The 20,934-nt window shown below is 41.6% G+C and overlaps 1 protein-coding gene across 2 annotated transcripts in view; it reads right to left on the bottom strand.

Moving 5' to 3' along the window:
- LOC109906059 (immunoglobulin superfamily member 11) overlaps positions 1-20,934 on the bottom strand; it is an 85,534-nt gene that overhangs the window by 63,942 nt on the left and 658 nt on the right. The window contains exon 2 of one of the 2 annotated variants that reach the window (XM_031790587.1): positions 1,676-1,705. The exons of the other annotated variant lie outside the window; for it this stretch is intronic. Coding sequence (XP_031646447.1) covers positions 1,676-1,705 — 30 coding nt within the window. The remainder of the gene's footprint in view (positions 1-1,675; positions 1,706-20,934) is intronic. 2 annotated transcript variants of the gene reach the window in all.

Below are 20,934 nucleotides of genomic sequence, written 5' to 3'. Positions count from 1 at the left end.
ACTCGGATTAAATGTCAGGAATTGAGTTTTAAATGTATTTGGCTAAGGTGTATGTAAACTTCCGACTTCAACTGTATATAGAGAGAGAGAGATGGAGAGAGAGAGAGAGACGGGGGGTGCTAAAACATAGTACAGGAGACAGCAGATGGTGGGGATTATTTGGGACTAAAATACTCTGGGATCCACTGAGGGAGGCCAGAGACATAAATCGCAACAAGACTCCATCTGCTACAAATACCCATAAAAGCAGGACGAACTGTTAAATTGACTAGCGTGCCTCCGCGTCTATAGATATTCCTGTTGTTTTTGGGGTTTTTTGCCTCACACCATCCGTGCTGACTCATTACCTAAATAAATCGTACGAATGTTAGGCATTAACGACAATAAATATTAATAGTAATACTTCAAAATAACAGCCGTGCCCAAGGGAACTAAAGAGCAGAGAGGGGAAGGGAATTCCCAAGTGTCATTATGACTGTCCCTACAAATTGTTAGAGCACACAAACAAACTCTTCATTTACTGAGATTAGGACCAGCTCTATCCTAAAGCCAACATCATCATGATTCACACTATGTAGTCAATGTTAATTAACTGATTATGGCTGTTAACATACTGAATATGTGCAGTCAGGTCCTTTATTATTGACACCCTTGATAAACATGAGCAAAAAAGATTGTATAAAATAAATGCAAATACTGAGATATATTGTATGCAACAACAAAAAAATAGGGATATTATATTATATTAATACAATTGCTCAGAGAAAGATATTTTGTTTAACAAGTAATAAAAACAAATCTCAAAAAGATAGGTCAAAATGATTGGCACCCCTGTTTTTAATACTCTAGCACCCTTTCCTTGCGAGGATAACGACACTGAGCCTTTTTTCTAGAATGTTTTATGACATTGAAGGAACACATTGGGAAGGATCTTAGACCCTTCCACCATACATGATCTTTCCAGATCCTTGATATCCTTTGTCTGCGCTTATGGACGGCCCTCTTCAATTCAAATCACAGGTTTTCAATGGGGGCTGAGATGGTCATTGCACAATGTTGATTTTGTGGTCAATTATCCATTTCTTTGTGGATTTTGATTAGTGCATGGGTTATTGTCTTGTTGGAAGAAATCCAGTTATGACCAAGCGTCAGGTTTTTGGGTAAAATGTCCTAATACTAGGTCAAGTTTGTGATGCCGTTTACCTTAACACGGGCCCCAGGACCAGATATTGTTTTGCTTTTTATTAAACAAATGATCTTTCTCTGAGCAATTGCAGTAGTATAAAATAATATAATTTCCCAAAAATACTGAGCTATATTGTATGCTCAACATTTGTATTATTTATTTATAAAGTATTTTTAGCTGATCTTTGTTTTTAGTGGCAATAATTATAGACCTGGCAATATAAAGTTTGATGCTTTAACAGTACATAGGGGAAGAATGTGACTAATTTCTAATCAAATTAATGAGTTACCATTCCTAAAAAAAGGGCTTAACTCAAACAGTGCCCTTGACAGTGTCACACCTGAACATCCGAGCGACGTTCTCATCTCGGCATGCATTCCAATGCGTCTCCACCACTTCACCCTACTCTCAGTGGATGGATTCTACACCATCAATGATCATCAATGGTATTTATTCAAGAATCATCTAAAATTGTGTTGAGAAAGGTACCTGTTCCTGTGTGCAGATCAAATCTTGAACCTGAGAAAAGATAACAGGAAAATAACGTGATGAGTATTGAAGCAAACCCAAGCATGTAAAAGACCTCAGGCCTTTACATGGCAAAGATAAAGTCACGCAAATATGTATTTCAAGAACACGAACAGATGTTGGTTCTCAAAAGGCAATGCAACCCTGTCCTGCAGTGAATTACTGGTAGGGCACCTTGTCAAGTGTAATCGTTCTTGCTCTATAGAGCTCATGCAGTCAAGAGAGTCAGATTTTAGAGCCCTGGAAAAAGAAAGGAACACTAATTGATGGCAAACTCAATGCGCACTGCTCTATTTGTTGCCGTCAGAATACATTGATTTATTTTCCATATGCTGTTTGACATGGGATACTTAATTAAAAACGTCTCCCGGTACAGTAGGTAATGTAATTACAGTTCATAGATCTGGCCCCCATCACCCCTGTTATCCCCAGAGCTCACATTGCAAATGGGGGGAAAGCACCACTGAGTGAATCGTATGCCAAACAGATCAAAATGACTCGATGGCACCAATGACTGGTTTTCCACAATGTGCCAATACAATGACCAGCGCCATCACCATTACGATTGGCTGCAATTGACCACATTGTGAGTTAACCTTACAGGCATAAGTCAGGCGTCATGATACAGGGAAATGAAGTCTAGTTTCTATAAGTACTGGAGGGCTTTCATAATCACAATAATACTTATTGATATATATCTACCCCACAGCTTGTGTATACAAAGTGCATGATAACAAATATTTATTACATACATTGCATCTGCATTTTGATAAGCGTTTAATAATGTATTCTATGGGAATTAGAACATTCATTTTTAATATGCATCGCAGAGGAATGCAAGCTAATGCAATACCACCTACAGTTGAAGTCGGAAGTTTACATACACCTTAGCCAAATACATTTAAACTCAGTCTTTCACAATTCCTGACATTTAATCTTAGTAAAAATTCCCTGTCTTAGGTCAGTTAGAATCACCACTTTCTTTTAAGAATGTGAAATGTCAGAATAATAGTAGAGAGAATGATTTATTTCAGGTTTTATTTCTTTCATCACATTCCCAGTGGGTCAGAAGTTTACATACACTCAATTGGTATTTGGTAGTATTGCATTTAAATTGTTTAACTTGCGTCAAATGTTTCAGGTAGCCTTCCACAAGCCTCCCACAATAAGTTGGGTGAATTTTGGCCCATTCCTCCTGACAGAGCTGGTGTAACGGAGTCAGGTTTGTAGGCCTCCTTGCTCGTACACGCTTTTTCAGTTCTGCCCGCAAAGTTTCTATTGGATTGAGGTCAGGGCTTTGTGATGGCCACTCCAATACCTTGACTATGTTGTCCTTAAGCCATTTTGCCACAACTTTGGAAGTATGCTTGGGGTCATTGTCCATTTGGAAGACCCAATTTTGACCACTGATGTCTTGAGATGTTGCTTCAATATATTCACATCATTTTCCTGCCTCATGATGCCATCTATGTTGTGACATGTACCAGTCCCTCCTGCAGCAAAGCATCTCCACAACATGATGCTGCCACCCCCATGCTTCACGGTTGGGATGGTGTTCTTCGGCTTGCAAGCATCCCCCTTTTCCTGCAAACATAACAATGGTCAATATTGCCAAACAGTTCTATTTTTGTTTCATCATACCAGAGGAAATGTCTCCAAAAAGTACGATCTTTGTCCCCATATGCAGTTGCAAACCATAGTCTGGCTTTTTTATGGCAGTTTTGGGAGCAGTGGCTTCTTCCTTGCTGAACGGCCTTTGAGGTTATGTCGATATAGGATTTGTTTTACTGTGGATATAAATACTTGTGTACCTGTTTCCTCCATCATCTTCACAAGGTTCTTTGCTGTTGTTCTGGGATTGATTTTCACTTTTCGCACCAAAGTACGTTCATCTCTAGGAGACAGAACGCGTCTCCTTCCTGAGCGGTAAGACGGCTGCGCGGTCCCATGGTGTTTACACTTGCGTACTATTATTTGTACAGATGAATGTCGTACTTTCAGGCATTTGGAAATGGTTCCCAAAGCTGAACCAGGGGTCTACAATTTTTTGTCTGAGGTCTTGGCTGATATCTTTTGATTTTCCATGATGTCAAGCAGAGAGGCACTGAGTTTGAAGGTAGGCCTTGAAATTCATCCACAGGTACACCTCCAATTGACTCAAATGATGTCAATTAGCCTATCAGAAGTTTCTAAAGCCATGACATATTTTTCTGGAATTTTCCAAGCTGTTTAAAGGCACAGTCAACTTAGTATATGTAAACTTCTGACCCACTGGAATTGTGATCTCGTGAATTATAAGTGAAATAATCTGTCTTAACAACGAAAAAATACTTGTGTCATGCACAACGTAGATGTCCTAACCGACTTGCCAAAACTATAGTTTGTTAACAAGAAATTTGTGGAGTGATTAAAACATGAGTTTTAATGACTCCAACCTAAGTGTATGTAAACTTCAGACTTCAACTGTATGTTGCCAATGGAAGATATTATTCTTCAACTCCATTTTTTCTCATTCCCCTTTATCCCATCTTCCCTAAAGTAACATTTCCCTCATTTAGAGATGCCTTATAACAAACAGCATATTTTTTGTAGTTACAGTAACTGCTGAAGAGAGAGATAAAGCTCTCCTATGGTTAATAAAGCTTTGCATGCTGCTTGATACATCTGGCTAATAACAGGCTCTTCTCCTATGATACACTAGAATGTTTCTAACTAGAGACTGCAATATGGTGACGTCTTCACTGCTCTCTCCACTGGTGTTAAATGGACCTCTAAGTGCCCTCCCACACGCAGTGCCCTCCCACACGCAGTGCCCATAGATCCAACGGCCCAGGAGAACACACAGCGTCTACATTGGTTGGCTCTAACCCAGGCAGCCTGGATGAAGTGAACAGAATCATGTGAAACACTGGCTTTCCTGAACCCTGCTCTGTGGGACAGCATACAGAACCTTTGATTCTCTGCCGAGCTGAAACGCACAGTCCTAGAGTGGAATCCTTAGAAACTGGAATGAGCCCCATCATACCAATAACAGCACTAGAGTGCATTAGGCATTCCATCTAAACACTGCATGTTTTAGATCCCTAAGAGCACCATTGTGGGTTTTTAAGGGAAATGTTCCACTCTCAGCTATTGTATTGTGTAATAGAGGGAGCATCATACAAACGACTTCCCAATCCCCCTTTTCCACGTCGACAGCCAAAGAAATCGGTATCAATGTAAATAATATACTGCATTTGAGATAACATTGTTGTTTTCCAATGCAAGGTACGCTCCCTGCTCACTTCAAATACCATTACACACCCAATGTGAAATGAAAAATAGTCAACCCTTGGATAAAGATTGGAGCCTCATATTTTGGACATGGGCATCTTCAAGTGTTCAATTGATGCCTGTCAGAAAATCCCCATATGATGTAAATTTGCATTTTGAAACCACCATGGCTCCAGGAGGAGTGGAACATTCACCTAAAGCACAGCAGACTCCTTTCATAATCTTCTATATTTTCTGCAACGAGATGTAAAGCTGACGTTTTGCCTCGCTTCTCGTATACTGAGAACGTTCAGGCTATCACCACTGCTTTTAATAGCACCTGCTGTATCGCTAAAGTGCTCTCATTTCAGAGACGAAGGGGCAATCATTTCATCATCTGTCATGCTGGGCCAGAGTGCTCTGACTGAAATAGGCTATCTTCAAGAGCATTGGCTGCTGAGGAAAGAGCGAATCTCAGTAGATTACTGGGTGCAACAGGAGAGAGTGGTCTTCGACCATGAATGATAACTGCAATGAAACTTAAGAAATCACTGTCGTTTTCAATGGACATTTAGAGATGTGATCGTATGACTCACAGAATTAGATCACAAAATCCCATTCCAGCATTTACATCATCAGAACTGTTCTATTTCAGGTGTCAGTCTTATACCTAATGTGAACGTACCGTAGAATGTCTGAAAGTGCTTTTTTTCTGGTGGTCAAAATGACATTAAAGAACAGGGTTGCAAACATGAACATTTGAAAACAGTTGACAATCACAGGCTGAAACACAAGCCCTTCTAAATACAAACCGAAAAAGGCCATTTTCATTGGAGTTCCCTTTTGAATTGAATTCCGACCTTTAAAGCATTTGTGAGAATTTCAAGCCATTACCCAGGCAAACAATTTGCCGCTAACAGCCAAGCACCTTAAAGAGAATGTCAGTTACCATGGAGACAGCTGCTAGAACCCTGGCTCTAACTTCCTCGCCACATTACGAAGTACGAAGCACTGAGATAAATTAAGACATGTCAAAACTGATGATATTGTTTGTTTTCATTTTGAGCATCTGTTTTCATGTTTAACAACCCTGTAATTAGTAGCACAAGAATGTGTTTGCAAATGATCCCTTGCTGATTGTTTGGTTCACAGAGGTACCCAAGGTAAAGTTTTAAAATGAGATTACAACATATGAATCAAGACAATGTAAACAAATGACAGCACAGAAAGACATCATTTGAAAGGTAGAGAATGCCACTGGCTTTAGTTTACTTTGGTAGTTGGTTTAAAGGTTACAGGTGTTTGTCGGTTGACTCGCCAGGTAAACCGTGTTATATTAAATCTTAGCTCGACACTAGACATCAACATGTTACAACTGCAGTGGCAAGATTTAGTGTGGTGGTACAGTAGTATAAATAGATTCAGTATGATGCTATCGGGTCAGTTCCTTAGTCTTTTCCAGACCAGATTGTATAATGACCTGCAAGCTTAAAGCAGGTCATTAACACAGAATTGATTGCCCTGTCCTGATGCTCTACGTCCATGAACCCTTCATTTCTAAAAACAGAACATTCTCATGCTTGCACTCTCTCCTATTGTCAATGGAACCGATCTGATCACACATCCCTCATCTGCAAGCACATCCCACATGGTGCACATGACCAAGTCCCATTGGTTTGGTTTATAAAGCTATCTTCTCACTAGCATGAGTGGCTATTGGGTCATGCTCTGCTGGTTACTGTGTAGGAAACTAACTACTGCCATTAATTCATCCAGTTCTTGTCAAGTTCTGTTCAGAATCCTGTAAAACACAGTCCTGCGTGTTAAGCTTCCCTGTAATCTTAGGAGATATTTTGAGAATAACAACAGCGTTTAAAGACTAGCAAAATGTGATAGTTTCACACATGAATTCATGACCCAAGGTGTTTGCACCTGGTTTTCATTCAGGAGTCAAAATGTAAGCTGTTTATTTCAGGAGTAAGTATTAACTTGTTTCTTTAATTGTGCGTGTGTGTGTGTGTGTGTGTGTGTGTGTATAATGACGTTGTCTGATGCAGAAACCCTCAGTAAAGAGGGTTATTGATCATTTCGTCATTCAAATGTACATTTATTATTGTGATGTTATTATTTATAATTAACAGGATCTGGGCTGGATAGTAAAACATGTTGTTTTCCACAATCACAATGATTTGTTTGTTTTATTTTTCATCTTCACTCCCTCTTGGGGCCTAACCTAGATTACAGAACAACAACTATTAATCATTGATGATCAGACCTTTGAATATTGTTGAAATATAATACATTTGCACCTAAATGAACACACACATATTTAACAAAAATATACTGTGCAATATTTCCTTTGTTTTTGTGTGGACACCACCAATAATTGAATCCAAAACACATCCCAAATTAACTTTCACCCAGACTAGTATTCCCTGCAAAATCATAATGCCAATGTTTCAGTATATAAAAAGCATCCTAAATAGCCAAATATGGTAAATCCATAGGCCTACCAAAAGCAACACAAATCACTGTACAGCATGTGTTACCCCTTATCACTGCCATTAAATACACATATATCGTCTGCCAATGTCAAAAGATATTGATCTGAAAAATGGTGCCGGAGAAGAAGGCAGACGTTTTACGTTTCCACAACCGATTGTGTTTTTTGTTTTGTTTATTTGCGTTGTTTGTAACTTATTTTTTTACTTATTTTGTACATGTTCACCCATGACTGCACGGCCAGGCACGACTCCAACACCATCATTAGGTTTGCCGATGACACAACAGTGGTAGGCCATACCACCGACAACGACGAGACAGCCTATTAGGAGGTCAGAGACCTGGCCGTGTGGTTCCAGGACAACAACCTCTCCCTCAACGTGATCAAGACAAAGGAGATGATTGTGGACTACAGGAAAAAGAAAACCGAGCCCCCGTTCTCATCAACGGGGCTGCAGTGGAGCAGGTCGAGAGCTTAAAGTTCCTTGGTGTCCACATCACCAACAAACTATCATGGTCCAAACACACCAAGACAGTCTGAAGAGGGCACGACAAAACCTATTCCCCCTCAGTAGACTGAAAAGATTTGGCATGGGTCCTTAGATCGTCAAAGGGTTCTACAGCTGCAATATCGAGAGCATGACTGGTTGCATCACCGCCTGGTATGGCAACTGCTCGGCCTCTGACCGCAAGGCACTACAGAGGGTAGTATGAACGGCCCAGTGCATCCCTTTGGCCAAGCTTCCTGCCACCCAGGACCTCTACACTAGGCGGTGTCAGAGGACCTAACAATTGTCAAATACTCCAGCCACTGTAGTCACCGCACGGCAAGCGGTACCAGAGCGCCAAGTCTAGGTCCAAATAGCTTCTACCCCCAAGCCATAAGACTACTGAATACCTAATCAAATAGCTACCCAGACTATTTGCATTGCCCCCTCCCCCTGTCTTACACCTCTGCTACTCTTTGTTATTATCGTCTATGCATAGTCACTTTAATAACTCCACCTACTTATTACCTCAACTAACCGGTGCTCCCGCACATTGACTCTGTACAGGTACCCCCCTAATAAAGTTTAGCTATTGTTATTTTACTGCTGCTCTTTAATTACTTGTTACTTTTATTTCTTATTCTTATCTGTATTTTTTTTTACTGCATTGTTGGTTAGGGGCTTGTAAGTAAGTATTTCACTGTAAGGTCTACCTGTTCTATTCGGCGCAAGTGACTAATACAGTTTGATTTTAAAATGTGATTTGATTTGATCATCAGCAACAAGGACTCTAAAAGGAAAAGGATGTCAAAAGGTCAATGATCAGACCCCGACTTGGACACAGCCAGGAAAATATTGAGAACACGGGATACAAGTAATCTGCCAAGACTGGTGACGAGGAGCCCACAATACCAGTCAGACTGACTGATTACATTTGCCTTAATCAGAGGTTAACATTAATTACAGGATGAGATCAGAACATGAGGGAGCCTTGGGCTTTAAATCCCTTGGCTGTACACACACACACACACACACACAAGCACGCGCACACAACCTTACGCACTTAACTATGCATGTGCACACACACACTCACACTCACACACAGACACAGGAGATTAAGCTTAAAGAGGTAACCCACAGGGTGGTGTATGCTGCATGATTATGCACTGTGCCTGCTGGCTCTCCTATGTCTCTGGGTTTCAGCACCATCTTCACCCTCTATCTCTTGTGTGCTATATCTGCAGTTAATATAAAATGATTCGACACAATTTTCAATTATACATGAAGCCCACCCGCTTGCTCCCTAAGTGTACGGAACCCACAATTCTTCTGCCGCATTAAAGCTACAAGATATTTTGAAATAAAATCTGCCTGGTATCATGGACATAACCGAACATATCCAGGTACTTTGAAGAAATACTTAGGCCTACTCTGTATGCCTTGCATGCAAGATAGTCTTCACCACTATCTAACCTGGCTATTTCATGGTAGACAGACATGTGTAACATTTCAATCTGCTACAAATCCACAGCCTGAAGTATAGAACAGTGCTATGGAGGCTGGGAATGCACACAATACCCAGGGGCCCCTTTGCGGTTTGTCTAATGTATAGGAGAACTAGTCACTGTCGGCACGATCAGGGCCAGCTCTAGCCTTTTGGGCCCCCCCACCCACAATTTTATAACACATTTTATGCAATTCTACTCCTTTTGCCATGGGGCAGAGAGACATTTTTGCAGTTTTAAAGCCAATTTCCTGCATTATATCCATTTTGCCATTGGGTGGTGAAAATTATTTTGCCGTTTTAAAGAAAATTTTCTACACATTTTTCTATGTCTTATGCCATGTTAATGATATCTAAGTGACAGTGACTAACTAAATCAATGGGTGCCCTGGAGGTCAGGGCCCCTGGGCACGTGCCCTGCATGCCTGGTTGTTATACAGCCATTATTACTACAAGTTTAGATAACTGGCGAGACTAACTTACCAATTTAAAAATTATTAGCTGACATGACTAATGGAGTGATTGTCAGTGACTGACACAAGAGAAAAACTTCTGCTGCACGACCACATTTCTAACTTACATTTAGCTCATTCTACTATTCAACATTAAGTTGAAACCCCGACTGAGTTCCTAAAAAAAGACAGTGTTCGCTTTGGGCCTGGGAACCTTATTCCTGGAGCCGCCCCCATGCAGGTTCAGTTAATCAGGCTAAAGTTAAGGTTGTGTAGTGTTTCAGCACTTACACCATCACTTTGGCAGAGAAACACCACCGGGCCAGGTTAAAAGGATAGTTCCCTTCAGGAAAGTCGAAAAAGCTGAAACTTCAAAACAGCAAAACATCCCTTTAATATTGTGCCCCAGATCTACAGGTTGGACTAATGGAGGAGACGGATACAGCAGCAGCTCACAAACGTCTGGTGAAAAGTGCCAAGCAGCCAAGAAACCAACCAACCACACTGGGTCCAGGCTTCACCCAGGCTCTGTCCAGCGGAACAGGGGGCCTCTTGTTCCTGTGCCATGGTGGCAGGAAACGTGATGTATTCAGATGATAATGAGCCATGCAGCAGTACAATCGAAAACCCCAGTGTCCTGGCACCAGCTAGCCCTCTCTCAAAGACCCATCGCCAAGGAGACCAGTTGGAACGGGACCCTGACAGTGCCAAGGGACAGCGAGGGTATTAGGGATTTCACAAAGCTCTAACGAACTGAGGCTTTCCAGAGGACTGTCTTTCAGCAAAGAAAAACACACAGCTACCCTTGGTATATTTTCTACTGTAAAAGGCTGTATTGGAATGCTGTTTTGAATATCATCTGTGGCATGTGTGATTTTCTCCAAACACGTCACGGCTGTTCGTTTCTATTTTTATACGCACAGTCCACCTGAGTCCTCGGTACTGTAGGCAGGGTGGATACAAAGAAGCCTTTTCATTATTTACCACAGCTCCCCAGGCCCAAAAAAATAATCAAGCATTTGGATTGGAACCCTCTGCCCAAAATTACAGAGGCGGCTGACAGCATGCAAACGAGAGGTAATGGTCTTAGAGCAGAGGATTTAACACATGGTGGTATGCTCCAGATGTTTACTTAGAGTTGTTTTTCCAATACCACGGCAGACCTGGGTTCAAACATCATTTGAAATCATTCAAATACGTTTCGAGTTTGCTTTAGCCTGCCCGGAGTACCAGAAGCTATTATATTGGTTCCTTGGCAAAAAAAAGGCAAGCTCAATGACACCCAGCTAAAGTATTTGAAGTTATTTCAGATAGTATTTCAACCCAAGTCTGTTACCACAAAGGAGGAAAGTAGACTGGGTGGAGGAAGCTCAAGCAAAGTGTTGTAGTTCCTTCCTTTGTAATCCTGCTGCACTGTGCCAGTACACTGACTGACTGACTCTCCTCAAGATAGAGGCAGAGAGGCAGTATAGCCCTTACCACGCTGTGCAGTCGTGTGTGAAATGTGCTTCGGTGGGTGACTCAACCATGTATGCATTTCTAAAGGATTCACTTTGACCTCTATCTTACAATCAACTGGTCTCTCCTGAGAAGTGTCTGTCAGACAACAAAAAATGGAAGTATGCAGTTTATTCCTGAGCTAAAACCAACTCCCCTTTAACGGTTTACTAACTATGACTATAACACAGTATCACACGAGCTCATCTGCATACCAATGTGTAATGCATTTTTCATCCGACTGTTAAACAAGGATTCATTAAAATTGCAGTAATTTTGCCACGCATAGCCATATAATCAGTTATAGCTGGGTTGAACGAGCGTATACCCTTTTATCCTGGCGCCATTTTTAACAATTGAAAATAGCATCTCTTGTGGCTGTGGGAGTAAAATGACGGTTGGCTCAATGGGGCTCTCTGCCGTTTTCAACTCAACTCAATTTTCTATTATGTTCCCTCTAATAGCGAAGCCATAGCTTTCTGCACCCACCACCCACCACTCTCCTAAGGCTTTAGTCACAGCTAAAAGTCAATAGGCAATTGCAATAGGACAGCTGAAGCAAACTTCCAATGTATTGAAAACCCTGCTCAGAAAAACCTCAGACTCAACCATGTTGTTTTTTCTACATCAGGAGAGTGTAATGAAATAGCCATGTTATTTTTAAAGGGAAAATGTCAGCCTTGTACACACATGGGAGGTTGATTGATCACTTGTTATTCACTCACTGATTATGGGCCACAAACCTGAACAGGCCTTCCTCTCTAGGTCCTAAATGAGGATGTTGGTTGTGTTCCAATAATCTGTCCTTTCTTGTGCACTTAAAGGGACCTTTCAAAATTGTTTAACTTCATATTCGACATCTCCAGCACCACCCCAACATCTACATGTGTGAAAATGGTGCGTTTCTATGTTTTGTGGTTAAAAAAAAGATAGAGGAAGATACATGTCCAATGACATCATCAACCAATTAGTAGACAATTAGTAGGCAATTCCAACTCATAATTGGTTAACGTCACACGATGCACACCGATGATGTCATTGGAAACAATTGTCTTTTTTTCCTACAAAACAAAACATTTTCACATTGGGGTGGTGCTGGAGATGATGAATATGAAGTAGAATAATTGCTAAATTCCCTTTGTAGATTTGAAAGGAAATGACAGGTATATGAACACTCATTCCAACACCAATCCAATGCTTTTACGTTTGTGAGCAGTAGTGAATGAGTGCACACTTTAGGAAGGAGGAGAGATTACTGGGGCACACCTGTTCTCTTTTAAAAGGAGAGGGGACATCTCAGTTGTGATGGATGATGGGATACACACACTCCCTCCGATATCTAGCGGAATTACTCCCCGTGTTGACATTGAAAGATGGGACAACAATGTCATTGTATGGTTATTGTTGGTTTGGGATAATTACAGTTGTGATAACATGCAGGGATCGTCTTAATTACGTATGGCTAATTACCCAAATTGACTAGATTGATGTTAATTGCATTGTTCACACTGTGTATTGCATGTTGGACAACTGAAAAAATAACCCCAGAGGACCTATGCAGACAGCACGCAGGACCAGGGATTCAAACCAAAGACCTTTTCAACTCTAGTTATTAGCTCATTCCCACAGCCATAACATTGTGATGCATTTTTTGCTCTGGATCCACAGAAGAGGAGTGAAGTGTGGCTCAGAGGGAGGAGAGGGAAGAGGGGAGGAGCAGGGAAGGGTGACAATAGAGGGAGGAAAAAGAGAAATGATGGTGGTGGGATGAGGGCAGAGCAGACCGAGGGATGATACGAGGCTGGATAGAAAAGATGAGAGATGGAGGGAAAGAGGAGAACAAGGAGGGAGGTAGAGAGAGGTGATAATTAGTTCACGTGAGGTAGGGCCAAAGAGGCTTGCTGTCCACTGAGTCTCGTGGATACATAAACCCAAAGCTATCTATAATCTATAAATCACTGCATGGGGAACTGAGGGTTGTAATCTGCCGAAAAGCCTGTCTTAGCGAACGATTTGGGGCAAATAAACAGAGGAGCACTTTAATATTTGACACATTGTCTTGCATCCATGTGTTACTTGCGCACCGCGGCTGTTCCATTACGCCCCATGTTAGCTTAAAGCCCCTCAAATAGCCTGAATATAAATCCTTTCTGCTGTGGGATAACACGCGCTAATAGGTAACACACCGCTGGACCTGGGATTTGTGACACAACTAATATTACAGTTCATAGGCACACTACATGGACAAAAGTATGTGGACACCTCATACCAAACTCATGGGTGTTAATATGGAGGGTGTCCCCCATTTGCTGCTATAACAGCCTACACTTGGGGAAGGCTTGCCACTAGATGTTGGAACATTGCTGTGGGGAATAGCTTTCTATTCAGCCACAAGAGCATTTGTGAGGTCGAGCACGGATGTTGGGTGATTAGGCCTGCCTCGCAGTCGGTGTTACAATTCATGTCAAAGGTGCTTGATGAGTGTCGTGGAAAATTGCAAGATTATGATATAATGCTTATAAGATTGTTATCATGCTTGTATTACATTATAATAGTTGTTAGTTTCGACAGAATAGAGTATTGTGTGTGTGTTCCACTGAGGATGGGCCTCTATGAGATAGCACTGACAGAGGAGATTTACGAAGTCTTTGGGTAATAAAGCCTAAAGAGCATTCCAGATAACATGAGTTAATGGTTGTGTTCTATGCCTTATCAGGGAGAGGCGGTTCCCTTTTGGAGTGGGGGCCCAGACACTGGTCTTTACAGTGAGAACTGTTGACACAGCAGTAACTGTCTGCTATGTTTTATAGATATCTTTCATACAAATCTTAACCTTTGTGAACTGTTCTTAAGATCTGTGATTCGTCATGTAAGTTGAGAGGGGTGTATCTTGGCTATAAAAGATCTTTGTACTTTTCTGTTGGTACTTTTCAATGGTTCATTAGAGATAGCGCATCATTGAAACTCAAAAAGGCTTTTGCAAAGCTCTTATTAAAATATATGTAGTTTAAGTATAACTCTGACTGGTGTGTGAAGTTTGTAACTCTCTCCTCATTTGGTAAAGCAGAAATATGCCACCACATGAGGTTGAGGTCAGGGCTCTGTGCAGGTCAGTCAAATTCTTCCACACCGATCTCGACAAACTATTTCTGTATGGATCTTGCCTTGTGCACGTTGGCATTGTCATGCTGAAACAGGAAAGGTACTTTCCCAAACTGTTGCAAGAAAGTTGGAAGGACAGAATCGTCTAGAATGTCATTGTATGCTGTAGCGTTAAGATTTCCCTTCAAAGGAACTAAGCAGCCTAGCCAGAACCATGAAAAACAGCCTCAGAACATTATTCCTCCTCCACCAAACTTTACAGTTGACACTATACATTGGGGCAGGTAGCGTTCTCCTGGCAACAGCCAAACCCAGATTCGTCCATCGAACTGCCAGATGGTGAAGAGTGATTCATCATTCCAGAGAACGTGTTTCTACTGCTCCAGATTCCAATGGCGGCGAACTTTACACCACTCCAGCCGACGCTTGGCATTGCGTATTGTGATCTTAGGCTTGTGTGCGGCTGCTCGGACATGGAAACCCATTTCATGAAGCTCCCAATGAACAGTTCTTGTGCTGACGTTGCTTCCTGAGGCAGTTTGGAACTCGGTAATGAGTGTAGCAACTGAGGACAGATCATTTTGTACACACTACGTGCTTCAGCACTCTGCGGTCCCGTTCTGTGAGCTTTTGTGGCCTACCACTTCACAATAACAGCACTTACAGTTGACCGGGGCAGCTGTAAGCAGGGCAGAAATTTGACGAACAAGCATCACTCCTCTGTTCTAACACGTATCAGACCTAACGTGCTCATTCCTCCTCTAGTAATGTTGCTCAGCCTAGAATGCCATTTTGGCTCGTGTTTAAGTGGGTGAGGAAAGGGAACTTGTGAAAACTTTGTGTAGACAACACACCATTAGCGATCAATTCAGACACTCAGCACACATTAACCTGGCTGTCCTCTGGTGGAGAAGTAAAATATCAGGTAATAAACTTCTACCACATGCTAAATATACCGTTGCTAGTCGCTGTCTATCACTTAGCTACAACCACATTCATGTTTAGCTTGAATTTGAAGAACTAGACCGAACCTGTGCTGTATACATATTCTGAGATCTTTTGAAGATATATTCTTCAGTTCTAGGTTCGGAAACATACATCTTCTTAGGTGGAAGCTTGCGAATCGATGGCTTTATGAGGCACTACATCAAAGCTACACCATTTATTTTGACAAATGCAATGATTCGTAAGGCTTATCATAAGATATGGGGCCAAGCAGAGAGAGAGAGAGAGAGAGGCATAACACCCAGTCAGGTTATGAATTACCTATGGCTGTGAAAAGCTGGTGGCATGTTTAATGCAGTAGAGTGTCTCTATATTCCGCTGCTTCTCTGAAGATCTCTCTGGATGATTCCTTTACAGATTTCCTTCAAACTAAGCATCAGAAAATCACAGCACACATAAAACAAAAATGGTGTTATGTTTAATCTAATCTAATACGAATTTGAACAGTATAAATATATATTAATTGTATTTAATATCAGAGGAACATCATGAAATTGCAATACAACGACTGGTTCCAGGGGTTTAAAAGAGATATTTATCTTGACAAACAAGGCATTTTGTAGTGCAGTGGCGTTGACTTACAGTGTCCCGAGTTGGGTTTTCTGGAGCAAAAAGAAAACATACACTAGCTGCTGGCTGCGTCACATACAGCCAAACAGCCATCAGTGAGAGCACACCACCTCCATTAACATTTAAAAGCTTCTAACATTGAAATGCCAATAAAAAGAAAAACCTTCTTTTTGCACACCTCACGCTGGCACACTGAATATATTAAAGTGCCAGGCACATGAAAGCTATTTACCGAGGTCCGTAGCCGTACCTCGAGGAATGAAACGCGGAAGTCACCAATACAGAGCGCCAGACGACACACTGGGTGCAACTATGTGCAATTTTTCTAAATTACATTCAGAAGAATATGAATTATCCTCCATGTATTGAGAATGGCAATTATCTGGTCAAGACACTTTCCTGGTCTTCCTGTTTTCACTCGAGCCGTGTAATATTGAGTGGTTTCATCACAGACATAATAGTCTTCAACCACATAAAATCACTCGCGGAATTGGAAGCCATTACTATGGTCAGGGGCCTAACCACCAATCGTCAGCTCTACCAGGTTCAAGAGGTCATGTCTCTATTCCCTCTAGTCTATAGGGTCATGATGATTTGGATCTCATGGTAGCAATGTGTACTCGAATAAACTCACATGTTTGAGTTTGAATGAATACTTGTACCTGAGAAAAAGCTCACATGCAGACACTATGCATTTAGAAAGTGATGCTGGTTGGTGTGTGAGGTGAGGTGGATTACAGCAGCTATGTGGTCATACCAGGGCAGGAGAGCATTAAACCTCTTGGATGCTCACTCACTGCCATGCCAAAGGGAATTAGAGCACACTACACACTATTCTACCTTCTGACCCATTGATTCCCCTGACTCCTCGGTCTCTAAACAAACAATCCTTGCTAATGCCCTGATACATAACAATCCTCTATCAGACACTATCGGAGGATTATGATAGGCTAACGCACAAGGAGGCAAGGTGTCTTATGGGTGTTGTAGGTTTAAATGTTCTGAATAAGAAATGCACCTGGGAAGTTTCATGATAGCCTTTAAATGCTTGCCATGTAAGCTTTAGATTTTACGTTGGTGTTAAAAATGATGAACCAAGTCACAGCACTAAAATAGCAATCTACACAAAGCACGGCGCAAGACTGTCTCTGTACTACAGATGGATAGAAACGGGACATTTCTCAAACACTCCCCTGCAATGCCATCCAATTTCAAGCCAATGAAGCTGAAAATCTAAAACGGCAAGTTGAGGGCATTCTCTGAATGCTACTACAGGACGACAGCATCCGCATAAAAGATGTATATCCCCTGGGAGCAACGCACGGGGACAGGGAATCCACATTAAAAGACAGGTTGGTGTGTGAACCACAAACGTGTCCCTCACCTCACTCCCAAAACAGTGTCCAAACAGGAAGTTGTGGACAGACGATCATACAGTACACATGCAGCCTAGTGGTTAGAGCCGCAACCTTCAGAACACACATGCTGTCTGGGGAAAGGGTTCGAATCCACTGCCTTTCTGAAACAAACTATCTCCTATCTATATCTGGCCAATACAAGTGTGTGTATTCTTAATCCCAGCTCGGTTTGATGACATTAATGAGATTTACATTTTGGTTATTTAGCAGACGCTCTTATCCAGAAGAGCATCAGGAGCATTTAGAGATACAGGAGCAATTTGAGTTAAGTGCCTTGCTCAAGGGCACATCAACAGATTTTTCACCTTGTCAGCTTGGGGATTCAAACCAGCTTCTCTTTTGGGTAGTGTTAGTAAAGTCCTAAACAGGCAACTGTCGGCCAGTGCTTTCTCTCTCTCTCTCTCTCTCTCTCTCTCAAATATCTCCATCATTAATTCATACATTTCCCCAGAACCAGCTATCACAGCATTCTTTTGAAGGCTCGTCCTCCTAGCTCGTCTCTGTCACTCATGCACATGAACTTTTCAAGCAGTCCCAAAGGTCTTTTCAATTTTTTGAGAAGCTATTTTTAGCTTTAAAATAATCGAGGTGGAAACTTCCATCTGTCCTACACACATTCCAGCTGCTCCTTTTTAGTGGGGAAAAGGGAAAACAAATGATTTGAGTACATATTTAAAGTATAAATCGTACTTGATTATTGAAATCACATATTCAATATCATTTAGAAGGGAGACTCATCATGAAGGATCACAGATGATTACAGAGACAGTTTGTTTTGCATCACTGGGAACTGCTTTCCCAGCTCTCTCCCCTGAGTGCTTTTCTTTCAGGGATACCTCTGCCGTGTAAGTCGTATTTCTCTGCTCAGGTCTGTTCTATTAGTTTACCTTGATTTTGGCAGGTAAGTTGATTGAACTTATTCTAAATGACCACAATGACTTGGGTAAGAGTCACAGTGTAGAGGAAACTGGCCATGGCAGCGCAGGGAATTCAGCCAAGACACCCGGTTAACACCCCTACTTTTGCTTGGGCTATGGTATTTTAGAAAGCCTGTTGATATCACGAGGGTTAAAGCTTACAGTACCTGCAGAGAAACTCTTTTTGCCAAGAAATCTGGGTTAAATTGATGCAAATGAAGTACCTTACTGCTATTATGATTTTTTTTCATTGCATGTTTCGCCAAGGCCCAACACAGCATTTAACTCATGGGGTGCGGAGAACTTCAAACGAGAAGCCACTACATTGGGGCACTGGTGGAACCAGGCAATTTAAAAGGCATTATATTCAACAACAACTAGTTGAAAAGTTCAGGGACACAACTTCAGATACATTTAATTTGCAGAATTGATCAGCATGCCGGATTGGTTCTCCAGCCCTCCAGCTATCTGGTGAAATCTTTAGAGCCGGCCACGGAGAGACACACTGTGGGTACTGCCCTGGGCATCATTTCACAAGCAGAACCAATCCGCCATTTATTCTGTCCTTTTAAAAGTCCCTTGAACCAGCTCTTGGAAAAGTATTTTTTAACATCAAACTTGTTCTGCATCACTTTATGCTTTGCATGTATCTGAATGCTCTGTACTTGTTCTGCCTGGCCTTAGCTAATTGACAGGAATGCAACATTATGTATGAAAGCTTTGCTTGAAGCCCAGCTTTTTTTCCCCAACTAAGGCTGACAGTTTGAAGGGACCTTCAGTGAACCCGACAGTGTAAAGGGGACTGTCCGGCATCACTTGTGTGGAGAGAGTTCCCTTGTGACACGCTTTCTTCCAGACACCGGGGAGTTCTAGCGAAAACTAAAATGGCCACAGTCAGCTAAAGAGAGACCCCAGCACAGCAGAGGGAGACGACCCACTGGACACAGACGTCAATTCAATGTCTATTCCACATTGGTTCAACACTGAAATGACATGGAAAAAATATTGATTCAACCAGTTTGTGCCCAATGGAAATTGACGCTGAAGTAACACGGGCCAATAGAGTGCACTGTATCTCTCCTCTTCACCCGAACACTTTACCAGTTGTACCATATCAACAGACCTAGCTTTACAATACTAGAGATGTAACTCAGGAAGTTGATCGGATCAATTCACATCCATGAGTGATGATTCTTGAGATGCACATTGCACCCAGGGAAGGTCAATATCAATATACAGCAGAAACAAGAAGACGTCAGGGAAGAAATCTATTGCCAGTTTACAGTATTTATAGAGACAAACACCTAGATAGATGGAGAACATATTTCAAAAGAAAATCGACAATTTATGTTCAGTTATGCGTCTTCTTTGGATACATTGTGCAGTATGAACCACTTGCAGACAACTCTTTGGAGTACAAGGGAGAACTGCGGCACCTCATCCTTTGAACTCTTGCATTTTCCACTGGATCACAGAGCAGATAAAGTGAGACACTGGTTACACGAGTAGACTTAGAAGGGATGGGGAGAAGGATGCTCTGTCTCAGTCCACTATTGAATAAGGATGACAGCAGACATCACACACAACATCACACAGACATCAAGGTACAGTAGTTATGTTCAATAACTAGCACTCAATTGGATCAAACAAGAATTCACAGTGACACTTCTCTGTGATACACAAACATGTGAGACAGAATCCAGAGGGTGCAGGTTCATGTTGGGAATATATTCCACAAACATTGGCCATTTCAACTTGCTCTGTACATACCTTGTTGTAATATAAAGTTGATTTAAATGTGAATCATTAGCTTTGTATATTATTCTCGTCTACCCTCACCTAGTTCCCATCTATATTCTGAAAACTTCTTATGGGGTTGTAGTTGAACAGCTACAAAGAGAAGGCGGCCAAGGTGCGTCGTCACAGGGAATCGAGTGCTCTTCTTAATCGCGCAGATTATCGGCTGCACCCCTTTGCCGTCTGGATGGACCTTCGTTTCTATCTCAGACCAACACTGAATGTTCCACTACATGTTTCAGTCCGTATCCACGGCATTGACTATAAAAGAGAATACAGATTTGGGCTCCCTGTCCGATGTTCCAAAAACGCCAATCGTGTGCATATGAAAGCAATCAAAAGTGATTTTCATGCGATATGGGAATACATATTTAAACAAAGTCATTCTAAATCATTGCTTTAGATTGTGCTGGAATGGAGGGGGTTTACAGAGAGATTCAAATATTAAGGGAAGGATCAAGCATGGCATGCGCTCTTGGCGAGGTTGCTTCCATGGCACAATTCTAATTCCAAATTCTCCTATATTACAATCATAGATTACACAAATGAAATATTGTATCCCAATTATTTCCTCATGATCACATTGATGTAATAAAACAGCTCATGTAGACATGGTTGGGTTGGCCAATCTTATTTGTTTAAAATAATCAATTATGGTCAATTATTTTTTCCATAATATTTTTTCTTCTTCATGGTGTTACGATGGGAGGGACAGT

This window comes from Oncorhynchus kisutch, linkage group LG15 (genome assembly GCF_002021735.2).
Source record: "Oncorhynchus kisutch isolate 150728-3 linkage group LG15, Okis_V2, whole genome shotgun sequence".
In the NCBI taxonomy this organism is placed as follows: Eukaryota; Metazoa; Chordata; class Actinopteri; order Salmoniformes; family Salmonidae; genus Oncorhynchus; species Oncorhynchus kisutch.
The sequence above is the reverse complement of the archived record's forward strand: the minus strand, read 5'-3'. Positions and strand labels throughout refer to the sequence as shown.